At 45.4% G+C, this 13,603-nt stretch overlaps 1 protein-coding gene across 1 annotated transcript in view; it reads left to right on the forward strand.

Annotated features, from left to right (window-relative positions):
* Nucleotides 1-12,438, forward strand: part of LOC140907760 (potassium voltage-gated channel subfamily KQT member 1) — a 744,183-nt gene extending 731,745 nt beyond the window's left edge. Inside the window, exon 20 of the mRNA XM_073334512.1 lies at nucleotides 11,175-12,438. Coding sequence (XP_073190613.1) covers nucleotides 11,175-11,330 — 156 coding nt within the window. The 3' untranslated portion in view covers nucleotides 11,331-12,438. The remainder of the gene's footprint in view (nucleotides 1-11,174) is intronic.
* The last annotated feature ends 1,165 nt before the right edge of the window (nucleotides 12,439-13,603 follow it).

The raw sequence follows: 13,603 nt of genomic DNA on the forward strand, positions 1-13,603 counted from the left end.
TTAATTAACTAATTTAATTAAAATAGATACAAATTTTCCCATATAGAAAAGGCCTTAGGTGACCAGTCATCTTCCACAAATAATGAGTGGTGACTACTGAGACACAGGGTAAGTCTACACTGGCAGAGTTACATTGCCGGAAGTTACATTGCTATCCAGACAGCACTGAAGGGAAACTGCTGTCATGTGGTCACACAGTCAGCTGCCTGCGCAATAGCATGTTCACACTTGCGGCACTTGCAGTGGTGTTCAGAGCGGTGGCTCTGGGCAGCTATCCCACAGAGCACCTCTTCCCTTTCTGCTGCTAAGAGTTGTGGGAAGACAGAGGGGGTCAAGGGGCATCCTGGGTCCTGTCCCAATGCCCCGTGATGCATTGCTTCTCATCCCAGCAAACCCTGTGCTTTCGTCCACGTTTGGCAGCATCTTTCAACGGTTTGTGTACTGCGCACTCTGCCACTTTGGTCTTCAGGAATGGATCCCGCACTGTTGACCAGTATGCCGCTTGCTCTCACTAACACGTCATGAGAGGCAGTGGAGTTATTCCTTTAACTACAAAGCAAGAGGAGTGTGACATTGATCTCACCACGCGTAGTAGCTACGACATGAGATTGCTTGTGGCATTCACTGAGGTGCTGACCACAGTGGAACGCTGCTTTTGGGTTTGGGAAACAAGCACTGGGTGGTGGGATCACATCATGATGCACGTCTGGGATGAGGAGCAGTGGCTGCAGAACTTTCGGATGAGAAAAGCCACATTCATGGGACTGTGTGATGAGCTCGCCCCAGCCCTGCGGCGCAAGGACATGTGGATGAGAGCTGCCCTGTCACTGGAGAAGCGCATGGTGATTGCACTGTGGAAGCTGGCTACTCCAGACTGCTACCGATCGGTCGCTAACCAGTTCAGAGTGGGAAAATCAACCACTGGAGTCGTGTTGATGGAAGTGTGCAGGGCCATTAATCGCATCCTGCTCCAAAAGACCATGACTCTGGGCAACATGCGTGACATTGTGGATGGCTTTGCACAAATGGGCTTCCCTAACTGCAGAGGGGTGATAGATGGCACTTATATTCTAATTCTGGCACCAGACCACATAGCCACCGAGTACCTTAATTGGAAGGGGTATTTTTCTATGGTTCTCCAGGCGCTTGTTGATCACTGTGGGTGTTTCATGGACATTAACACAGGCTGGTCCGGAAAGGTGCATGACACACACATCTTTCAGAACATTGGCCTGTTCAAGAAGCTGCAAGCAAGGACTTTCTTCCTGAACCAGAAGATCACCATAGGGGAAGTCAAAATGCCCACTGTAATCCTGGGAGACCCCGCCTAACCCTTAATTCCATGGTTTATGAAGCCATACACGGGGAACCTTGACAGCAGCAAGGAGTGGTTCAACAACAAGCTGAGCAAGTGCAGAATGGCTGTTGTGTGTGTTTTTGGCCGTTTAAAGGCCCACTGGTGCTGCCTAAATGGGAGGCTGGACCTGGCCGATGACAATATTCTTATGCTTATAGCCGCGTGCTGTACACTCCATAATATTTGTGAAGGGAAGGGTGAAAGCTTCACTCAGGGCTGGACCACAGAGGCTCAGCGCCTGGACGCTGAATTTGAACAGCCAGAGACCAGGACTATTAGAGGGGCCCAGCACGGGGCCATAAGGATCAGGGATGCCTTGAGGCAGCAATTTGAAGCTGAAAGCCACTAATATTTGTTGCTATGCTCAGGAGTGCAGTGCTTGTAATGCTAGGAGGTGATTGTGATTGGTGCAGACGATGCACTGTGAAGGTTTAAGAAAATTGCCTGTTGCTTAACAGGGCTCTGTTTGCTTTCAGTTAATGGAATAAAGATTGCTTTCAAACCAAAACAATTCTTTTATTAAAAAACAACAACCGGAGGAGAGAGACAAACAAAAAAACACATCAGCACTGTGGGGGATGGGGGAAGGTCGGGTCCCAGGAGGAGGGGGGGTGCTGGGAGGGTTAAAGGTTTGTGTATGTCCAGGTATCATATGTAACCTTGTCCTTTGGAGTACAGTGCAGCGGGTACTGTTCTTCAGCAGAGCTAAACTGCAGAGGGATGGGTGTTGAGTGCAGTGGGTACTGGGAGTCTGCAGGGCTGGACTGTGACAGGGCAGGAGTGGAATGTTGCGGGTACAGACTGGACCCAGGAGGTTGATAAGAGTGTGTTAGCGGTGTCTGGGGGGCTCATGGGAAAGAGTTTTGTGACAGCAGCTGCAGGGGAGGGAGGGCACAGAACTGCTCGGTTACCTGGAGCATGTCTGCTTGGCATTTCATAATGTTTAAGAGCCACCCTGTGGCTTCGTTCTGGTGTGCCGCCTTCTCCTTTCGGTCCCTCTTCTCTCTGTCCTGCCACTCCTTCAATTCCTGTTTCTCGGTGGCAGAGTGCATCATAACATCACACAGAAAGTCCTCCTTAGTTTTCTGTGGCCACTTTCTAATTCTGCACAGCCGTTCAGCCGGCGATAATAAAGAGGGAGGCTGAGCTCCCAAGGTCATATCTGTGAAGCCAAAATGCGACATTTTACAGAAGCAGTATTGTTTGCAACACACAGACCACTGATTCAGTGATTTAAAACACAGCCACTATTCACATACCTGTCACTAACTGCCCGACCTTAGGCAGGCACACATGAGCCACAAGACCCCCAAAAGGGTGAGTATCTGCAGGGGCAGGGGAAATCAGTGTACCCTACTGTACACTTGGCATGTGACTCTTGGGGAGAGCCAGCACTGTGGGGGCAGGGGCTTATAATCATTACTGTCCCCATGTTTTCCACAGGCTGTGTTCATTATGGAAGATATTTCGCTGCTGAGGATGAGCAGGGAATCAAGGGAGGGTCTTCTCCAAGACTGTGGCTTCTGCCCTGGCCCTTATGCAGCTCACCTGTGTGCAGCAGTTGTCCCCACCACCAGTGACAGCACAGTGGCATGGGAAAGTTACCCTTAATGGGGCATGAAACACAACAACTCTTCCAAAGCACCTGCGGCAGTGGATTGCCCAGTATCTCCATGAGAGTTTCCTGGAGATCTCTGAGGCAGATTCCCGTGAAGTGAGGGAGTCAGTGAACACCTGGTTCTGCTGCTCAGACTAGCATGCGGGGGTACACACATCCTACAGACACAAGCCTGCTTTCTGCAACCCTCCTGCCACCAACAACTAGCTTCAGTGATTCCCAAAATCAAAGACACTTATCAGGGGCCTCCTCTCCTGTTTGCGCTTCACCAAGCTCTGACCACTGTGACTGGCTAGCCTTCTCCAGGGTAGAAAAGAGCTCCTGGCAGCATGCATCTCTGACCTCCGAGTCGCCCTCTGCCTCTGGGTCCCCCTCCCCCTCCACATCCTTCTCCAAGATTTCCTCCTCCTGGCTCGGTCCACTCTCGACTGGCACGCGAGCCAACGAAGTATCCACAGTGGCCTTCGCCCTGGAGGTGGGGTCTCTGCCGAGTATCATGTCCCACTCTTTGTAGAACCGACAACACCGGAGCGGTGGTTTGCCTCCCACGCCTTGTGGTAGGTGTTCTGCAGCTCCTTCACTTTGGCCCTGCACTGCAGTGTGTCCTGGTCATGGCCCCTTTCTGTCATGCATTGTGAAATCTGTCCGTAGGTATCATGATTCCTATGGCTGGAGCGCAGCTGGGACTGGACAGCCTCCTCTCCCTAAATGCTGATGAGGTCCAGCAGCTCGGCATTGCTCCAAGCGGGGGATCGCTGGTGTGTGGAGCAGGCAAGGCCACCTGGAGAGATGTGCTGAGATCACTGCACGCATCGCTGAGCAAACAGGAAGGGGACTTTCAAAATTCCCAAGGAACGTAGGGGGTGGGGCTGACGGTTGGTCATCTGAGGGCAGGGCAGTAGAGTTCAAACTGACGACTAGAGAGGCGAGACCAGGCATTGTGGGACACCTCCCGGAGGCCAATCACAGCGCTGTAATCAGCCACGGTGTCTACACTGGCTCCGCAGTGCTGTACCCCGGCGCAGAAAGCTCTACGCCTCTCGTCGGGGCGGGTTTTTTACAGCGCTGCAACTGCGCAGTTTCTGTGCAGGAAGTGGCTTGGCAGTGTGTGCAGTTTGTATGGGAGGGCGTGCGTGCGTGTGTGTGTATGGGAGTTACAGCGCAGAAAGCTGCTTTACTGCTCAGAAACTTGCCAGTGTAGACAAGGCCACAGTTAAAATGAAGAGTTTCAGCAGCACCACTAAACTGACAGAGTTTGCATAAAGTCTTCTACTGATAGCAAAGAAATAGGTAAAAATGAGTCTGGTAATTCACAAGCAAAGAAAACAGGGTTAGAGTGATCAAATCCACTGATGCAACTACTAGCTTGCCCATTTCTAATTATTAGGCAAACAGGAGATCAAAGAGAATCCGGCTAAGCAGTAAACAAAGCACATTGTGAAGTTTTGGAATAAGGTCTTTTAAAAAGCCTGTCTTCTATCCCCCATACCAGTGTTGTGTTCTGCACTATAGCACTAACATTCTGGATATTTTCATAAAGACTCTGCTTTTCAGCTCAGCTATTTTGATCAGCTTCGCTGGGATTGTGGAAGTCTGGATTGCTATCTGCCCAAGGAAAAAGGAACTTTCAGAAGGTGAAAACTTTTTTTAAAAAATGTAGTACAGGCCAACATCCACTTAGCAGAACATAAGCATGTTTGTGGGTTCACAATTTAGTGCTCCAGCAGCATATCTTCCCCTTATACTCCTCATCTGGAAGCAGTGCAAGTCAGTGAGTTGTTCACATATTTGATTTCTGCCTTCCAAGCCTCCAGAAATAATATTTAAAAGACAGACACACCCATGAAGGGGAATATTTTTGTTTTAAATTGAGTGAACTTTCTGAAGATTATGTGGCTACTTCAATTCACTTTTTCCCTCTTTTGTTTATTGTCTAGTTTGCTTTTTGTGTGTATGTGAGGAGAGGCAGACCGACGGAGAAAAAATTAAGCTCGCTCATAATGATTAGGAATCTATCCAGCCTGTGGTAAATTTGACAGCACAATTCAGTCTTCCACATTGCTGTCATTCGTAGGGTCCCCATTTTCACACTGCAGAAATCCTTTACAGATAATCAGAGTGAACTCACTGGGCTAAAATGAAGTATTTAAAAAGGGGCCAAAGGCACTGGTTTTCACAAAGGCGGACTTATAAGCAACCGCAGATGACAAACAGTCAGATATAGAATGCAAACACTGTGTTCAAGGTTAAGAACTCTGACTTGCTGAGGCCCAGTGGCTAACATGACCCGATTCCCCTTTGCTCCCTGCTATGACTCATTGGAGCTGGTTTCAAGACTTTTTTTTTAACTCTACCACATGCCATTATAGAATCATAGTTCCTTCTCAGAAGGAATGCTAACACAAATATAAATCTCAACAACTCACCCTAAAGCCCCAATAGCAACTTCATCTTTCAAACTGCATTTCCAGTCTCCTTTCTAAAGGGTAGTTGAGGGTATTTTAAAGCATTAAAGTTTGTAGATTGTCTCTGGAGCTCTTTTGTAATGTGGAGGAGCAGAAGTTTTGTTGCCATTTGCCAGTGGACAGCTGCCAAACTCACCTGTCTCCAAGGAGCCTACGAGGAGCATATCACGTCTCTGAAAATTCTGTGGTTAGGCCTGCTGGCTTCTCACTTTACTCAGCTGAGAAATGTGTTCCAAATTTAACCCTTTGCCCTTGCATTTGCCTGGATATGTTATTCCAAACTGACAACTTGTCCTGTTTGCAGCTAGGCTGAGGGAAAGTGGCAGTTGTTAGGAGATTTAGCAGGGTTAGCTACATTATGCCTGATTCTGAAAGTTTTACTCATGTGCAGCCTTGACTCCTGAGAGTAACGCCACATACCTCAGACAGGCCCTGAGTTGCCAAACATCTCATTTTGCATCTATTAAACGAGGCTGGCTAGCCTAACATTTTGTATCAATTTTAAAAAGTTTCTTAGCCCCAATCCAGCAAAGTATTGAAGCATGCATCTTTCTTTAAATGAGTGGTTCCATTGACTTCAGTGGGATTATGCCCATGCTTAGCTGGTACATGCTTATGTATGTAGCTGAACTGGGGCCATAAAGCAGGGGACTGGAGGACTTGTGCTTAAAGCACAGGATTGAGAATCAGGAGAGTTCTGCTACAGATTTCCTCTCTGAGTTTGGCCAAGTCACTTAATCTCTCTGTGCCTGAGTTCCTCATCTGTAAAATGGGCATTAAAGTACAGTATGTATCTAACATGCACAGGAATGTTGTGAGGCTCAGTTTATTAATGACTGGGAAGCTTTTTCAGGCCCTTGTATAGAAGACACTATGGAAATGCAAAATATTATCTCTGTTGGTAAAGTGCCATGCAATTCTTTTTATGTGGTGGATTTTTTTTTTCTTTTTAAACGAAAACTTTGGTGCTTCTTCCTACTGGAGAAAATACATAAATCCTGTAACAAAACTATTATCAGTTACAAGCTTTCACTGAAGTGGTACATTGAGAAGCACGGTATTTTTGAATGATTATAAAACATGTTGGCATAATAGATTTAAGATCCAAGCATATACTTTAGAGCAAAATTGACAAAATCTCACTACAGAAGTCCTTAAAATGTCTTTTATCCATCTGGTCGTATTTTCCTGCTTAAAGCTCTTATACCCCCATCTTCTTCGTGTGTAGTAACTCTGGTTTAATTTCTGCTCTATACATTATTTCTGCTTAAGAAAGATTCTGTTGAGTCACGACTGGCGTCAACCAAACAGGCTTTTCAAGAACTGGGGAGCAAGAAAATCAAGGCTGTGGTTTCTAAATTAATTCCAGGCTGCTTAACCCTTACAGCTCGAGTGTTTTCCAGATTTCCAGCCGAATACATGCTTAACAGAACATGCCGATTTTCTGTCTCCATATGTTTTTCTCTGTCTGTGTATGCAACACTCTACACACATGGGGTACATCTACACTCCAGCTGGGGTTGTGGTTTATAGTTTCGTGTAGGCCAGTGGTTCTCAGACTTTTGTATTGGTGACCTCTTTCACACAGCAAGCCTCTGAGACTGGCCCCCTTATAAATTAAAAACACATTTTTTTATATTTAACACCATTATAAATACTGGAGGCAAAGCGGGGTTTGGGGGGTGGAGGCTAACAGCTCACAACCCCCATGTAATAACTTTGTGAACCCCTGAGGAGTCACGGCCCCCAGTTTGAGATGCGTGAAGCCCACACCATCCTCTCTTCTATTTTTAGGAGCAAGCCAGAGTATAGCTAATGCTGGTACGTCTACACACACTGCTATTTTCATCCCCCGGCTACAATGTAGATGTATCCATACATGCCCACCACTGTGACATCATAATAGCTCAACAATAAGCTGTTCAATAAGTGACTTGACTCAATTTTCAGACCCTGTCATCCGCTCACCTCTGACCCACAGTCCCATCACTCGGTAAACAGCTATGATGAAGATGGGAGTGCAGAAGGCCAGAAAGAAGAGGAGAAAAAGGAGGGTACAGAAGAGAGGAAAGGCAGGATTCTCTTACTCCAACCATAAGAAATGTTCAGCGCGTCAGACAGCTTGGACTAAATTCACCCCCATATCATTTCATTGATGTATTGCTCCAAAGGGTTAAGAAATGAGAACAGGTCTGTTTCTACCATTGACTAAATTCGAGAGAGAGCTGCTGTAACAGCATTAACCCCTTTCAGGCTGATTTCTGAGTTATAAGACAAGTAAATGGTCAGAGTACCGCAAATGATATAGGGGGCATGTTGGACCAGGAGGTGGATGGAACTCCCTTATAACCATCTTCAGTTACTGTTTGGTCCTTTAAGGCCCACATGCTGCTAGTATAAGTTAGAGCAACTCTGAGGCTGCTCTCACTCACCTTTGGCCAGGACCAGCACAGGCTGGCCCAGAGAATCAGGGAGCTGTAACAAGCAATGTGACATCCCACTCCCCTTCCTGCCCCAAGTGGTGCTCAGACGGGGGGGAGATCTTCCCCATTGTATTCATAGTATTCTATAACTTTCAGAGAAAGATCTGAGAAAAGATGGAATCAAGGTTTTATTGGCTTCCAGTAAAGGCCTGTCAGCCAACCACAAGGGAATTGGGTGGATTTTGTTTTAGAGATTTTAATAAAAACTAGAGACACTACCACCAAATACCACCCCTCCCCCCGCTTTTTTTTTCATAACAGACTCAGGGGTAAGGGTTATGTCCCTGAGTAACCTCTAAGATCATTAGCATGGCGTTGAAACCCTCTAACCACTGAAACATGAGTCTCTGAAAACTCTCCTCCACTCAAACCCGTTCCAACCCCAGCCTGTCTTTAGCAGTTTAGAACCCAAAGCAAAAGGTTCATGCCATACCCGTGTCCCTGGTTGTTGTGACAATGCTATATAGCCAGATATAAATGGTCTATGGCAACTGTTGGCGTTAATTTCAATAAGGTTGTAAATCAGTTATTTTAAGCTAGCATTACTAGAACATAATAGTTGCTGAAAAATAAAAGTTTGAAAGCTAAGCCATGTGGAGTTAAGGTTCCGCAATCACCTTAACTCTGACCTTCAACCCTCAGTCCAACCCACTTTATGGGGAGATGGGTCTATTATAAGTATTACAGTAATTTTAGAAGCTTTTGTAACATTTGATTACACAAGAAGAGGAAATGCATTCCACCCATATGCCTCAGTGTCTTTTGCTAATGATGGTACTCTTACTTCACTCGTCAATTTATGCAGAGTGGCTGGGATACAGGCGCACAGCAGACCTGTTTCTGAAGGGTGTCGCCTTCAGATCCATTTAGGGATGTGTGTAGGAATGGAGATCTCAGATACAGTGGGTCCCTAGTTGGTATACAGAGTGTTGATTAAGTAATAAGGTTTTTCTGGGTAGCAGTGGAATGGTAGAGGTGGACAGTGCTGTTTCTGTAACATATACAGGAAATAAATTAATAGCAAATTGTCCTGGAGCCTTGTGATTTTTGTTTTTCCCCTTTTGACCTCTACTGTGGTAGAAATGATGCTGTTGTAGTGGGAGATACCACCCTGTTCATGCCTTCAGGCAGGGAGATGTGTGGAAATGAAATTCTGCTCCTACCTAATTGCCCCTCCAGGGATTTAGCATGGTGAAGGAAGGAGTGCAGATTCTGTGCTAAAAGAGAGGTTAAGTCCCATTCTATCTCCCCCATGGTTGGACAGGAAGCAGCAGTGCTTAGGGACTGGCAGGAGCATGGCCAGTTTCTCCTGGTTGCACTGTTGAGAGAATCACTGAATTAAAGGGCAGGCATTTCAACGGGGAGACTGTGTGTGTGTCTGTCTCTCTGTTGGGAGGGGCAGATCTCCACCACTGCCTTTCCCGCCAAGTGGCAGGTTGTCTATATGTAAAGATACTGGCAGCCATGGTGATGTAACTTACATAGACAATTCTGGTGGCCAGTGGGTGAGTATAATGAGAGCGAGTGGGGGTAGGAGAGTGAATAATGTGCTGCTGTTGTTTTTTAAAGAACTCTCAACCTGATAGACGTTCAATTTTGGCAGCTATTATAAATTTCCTAAGCTATCCTTTTTAAAAAAACAAAAAAAGCTAGATATATCTCTTTAAATGAAAGATTTGTTTAGATCCAGTATCACTTTAAAGGTTCAACCATCATTAGACCCAGTGGGGACGGATCAGAGTTTTCAAAGGTTCAGAGTTTCACATCAGATAACTCCAAAATGAACCATCCAACATTCCTTAAAATACTAGTTCTCCTTGGGCTTGCCTGCACTACAAAGCTGTACTGCACTGGAGCCCTGTTGTGAACAATAGAGGCAGCTGACATGATACCGACCAGGACTTTGCAGTCACAGGAGCCCAGAACAATTCATGTTCAGCATAGTGTCAGATAATCGTGATGGAATCCTGCAGGTTTAATCATGATTAGCTCACAAGATGCTGAAGGTGGCAACATTTTGTAGTGTGGCTCAATCCCTCAGCAACAACTGAATAATGCCAATGTGGGGTTTCTGGGCCGAAGCCAAGATTTTTCAACATGATTAGTGATTTTGGGGTGCCTCCGTTTTCTTTAGTGTCCAGCTTGACACACCTTGAAGGGGCCTGATTTTCAGAGAGTGCGCGTCCACCCTCTGAAAACCAGGCTCCTTCAAGGAGCCTTTAGTTGGGCACCCAAAACCACGACTCATTTTTGAAAATCTTGGCCCAAATCATGTTTGAAATGACATTTTATACACACGAGAAGACTTCCAAAAGCAAAGTAACCCTCTTGTTTTTCAAACTTGCATCTCCAAGGCATCTTGTTGGATAGAACCCAGCCGTCAACAAAAAACGTAAAAAGTTCTTCTCTGTCTAGAGAACAAGCATGAGAAATTTCAGCTGGAAAGCCAGTGATTTAATGAAGTGAAAGGAGCAATCAAAATCAAGCTTCTAATAGAAAGTTAGTCTTTATACCATAGATCCATAATTTACCAGCAAACTAGAGCTCCTTTATAGGCCAACCTTCGAATGATGTACATAAATGCACATCATACTAGCTAAATCTCCATAATACATATCACAGAGTTGTCTATCATAAGTGCAGGAAGGGGATCATTCAGTGTCCCAAGATAGTAAAATATGGAGTAATGGCCTAAATCTGAGGAAGGCAGAAGTGTAAAATAGACTTGGGGGAAGAGGGAGGAATTAAGATAATTTGAGCAGTGCAATACATTATCAAAGCAGATCTTTAAAGGAGGCACCCTCACTACAGATGATCTAAGATAGGTTAGATAAGACACTTCTGGGAATGCTGTAGTGATCATCCCTGCAAAATGCAGAGGGTCAGAGGGGATGACTCAGCTAGCCTTTGCTGGGCTTGCTTTCTAGGACCACTAATCTGCTATTTCTGTGGCTTTGCCAGTGACTTTATTATAGCATACGGTTTGATCTTCACATTAGCCTAAGCACAGAACTGTGCACAACACAGTGGTTTGGGGAGTTGTAGAAGCCTCTTGTTTTTGTATTTGGTTTACATGGGTTTGTGAAGATGCCAGTCCTGTACAAAATATTTCTATTTCCAATATTATCAGGCTGCCCCTTTGCAGCAGAACTGCCATTCTCTTTTAAAATACGTGTAGGTAAGCACAAGAGTGAACAGGCAGAGGGTGTGTGACCATCTGATAGACCATCCACTTTGTGATTTCCTAACAGGTCACGCAGATGGACCAAAAGCTTGATGACATCCTGAGCAGTCTCCAAACTCAATTTGGCACTCAGCCACAAGCGCAGACATCAACCCCAGCCACCCCAACTGGTAGACGTTTTCGATCATCCTTGGATTCCCCTCCTATGAACCGGAAAATGTAAAAGCGGCAGGATACCACCCGGTCACCTTCTCCTTCTTTCAAGTATGGTTACTTTTATTATTGATGTCTGGAACTTCTGCATTCGTCATTGGCTGAAGTTAAATATTCTGCGGCAGTCTGTTAAATTAAAAAAAGCAAAAAAGCTCATCACGCCCCGATGTGTACAAACCCACAAACTTTTGCGCCCAAGCAATTATGGGAGAATCCATGTCAGCTTGTGGGATGCTGATAGTCTGGTGTAGTATTTAGGCGGACTGTACCCTTATATACACACACACAGAGCACATTGTTAAAGTGAGAATCCCATAACAGGGTAGGACAACTCTCATTCGTAGGTGAAACGAAAGAGGATTGCCTTTTTGGCACTCACTCTTCTGTTCGCACTAGCTTAATGCATGCAGCATGCTCGAGCAGGGGAGGGGGCCAGCATTTGAACAGGAAACAAATGGAAATCAGTGAACAGGAAAATTAAACAGCATGTTTTGAAGTAAAGACTTCAACCAAGCAGCGAAGATCATGAAAGGGGCAGATTTATCTGCTAGTTTGAATGACAAAGTAAAGACAACAGGCTACTGATTAAAAATATGAAAGTGTACAGAGGCTGGTTGACATGCAAAAGACTGAAGCAAGACCTCAGCTAATTAAAGCAAAGCGTTTGCCAATGTGACGAGATGCACGTTGGAACAGACAGAAATGAGAGATAAAATCTGCTTTGGGTAACAGCACAAGAACATTTTAATAGCTATCAGCTGCACTGATGACTGTTATCCAGAATGTTCTCACTGTTTTACTTTCAGTCAGTGAGGATTATTGACTCCAGTTGCCTTATTTTTAATAAATGAAACTGGTATAATAACGAGATGCGTAAAAACATGCAAAGCCCAGTTTGAATGACTGAACTAACCCTGTACAGCCACAGTGCTGCCGGAGTGATGTTGAATGACAATGTTTTGAAAAAACAAATGCACACACACTGTAGATGAAAGCTAGTCTTTATCTAAATAAAGTGCTGTATATAAAAATGCTGTGTTTTCATGTAATTTGATTGTAAATTGAGTACATATGCTGGCTGAAGTATTGTTTCTGTGAAATGCTAATGATGCATACAATTACCTGTGTAAGAAAATGTATCTTCTCTTGCACATCAGCCAAGCAATAATATTGCTGAATATGTAAATAATAACCGTAAATAAAAAGGTATATTGCTATTTACTCAGGCCTTTTTTATATTTGCCTTGATGTTTCATGGTAAGTACAGTCAACCTAATTCAGAAGAAACTAAAATCAAACCGAGGTCTTTGAACCCTGTAACAGCTTGCAGTGAGGGGTAGGATGGCCTACCGGACTATGCATAGTAGTAGGAGCTAGGAACTCCTGAGCTCTAATCCTGGCTGTGACCGTAAGAGCGTCCAGAGGGCCAGGGGCTTCCCAGTATGTAGCAGTGAGTATCAGCTGGCCTGACGGGCTCAGTGTACCCCAACTTACTTTTGTCATCATCTGTATCTAAAGGATGACATGTAAGGTATCATATGCAAACTGGCAACAAGCTGGTCAACATTATTGTGTGGTATACGTACAGGAAGTATATGAAAACTTATGAATGTGTGCTGGAAATATGTTCTTCAAGTGTGTTTGGCAGGCAAAGGAATGGGGTTCCACCTGTTTGAATGTGTCTCCAGTGTAAACTGAGCAAGGAGAGACAATGAAATTACATTTACATGCCAGGTAGACAAAGCCATCAGGCAAGCAAGTGTGGGGGATGGTCACTTAACAGGGGATGGAAGCTGCAGCTCCAGGAAACCTTCCTGCCTCCTGAAACAAAGTCATTGACATTTGGAAGATATAAACAGAGAGAGAGAGCACGCGCCATTTTGGCATCCTTCTCCTGAAAAGTCAAAGGGTATGTCTATACTGCAATACAAACCCCATGGCTGACCCACGTCAGCTGACGCAGGTTCATGGGGCTTGCTTCTGTGGGGCTATAAAATTGCATTTTAAATGTTCTGGCTGGAGCCCAGGCTCTGGAACCAGGAGCACCGGAACAGGGGGGCCAGAGGGCCATGGCCCCATCACTTTTAAAAGTGGAAAGGCTATGCCCTTCCACTTTTTACTGGCCATAAGTGTGAGCGATAGGGGAAGGGCGAAGAAGAGCAAACACGGGGCGGGGTCTTGGGGAAGAGAGGCAGTGCTGGAGTGGTGCATCGGGGCAAGGGGTGGCGTGAGGGCAGGGGTTTATAGAGAAGGGGTGGCATGAGGGTGGGGCCGTGTGGAGAA

Source organism: Lepidochelys kempii, chromosome 1, assembly GCF_965140285.1.
Source record: "Lepidochelys kempii isolate rLepKem1 chromosome 1, rLepKem1.hap1, whole genome shotgun sequence".
Classification (NCBI taxonomy): Eukaryota; Metazoa; Chordata; order Testudines; family Cheloniidae; genus Lepidochelys; species Lepidochelys kempii.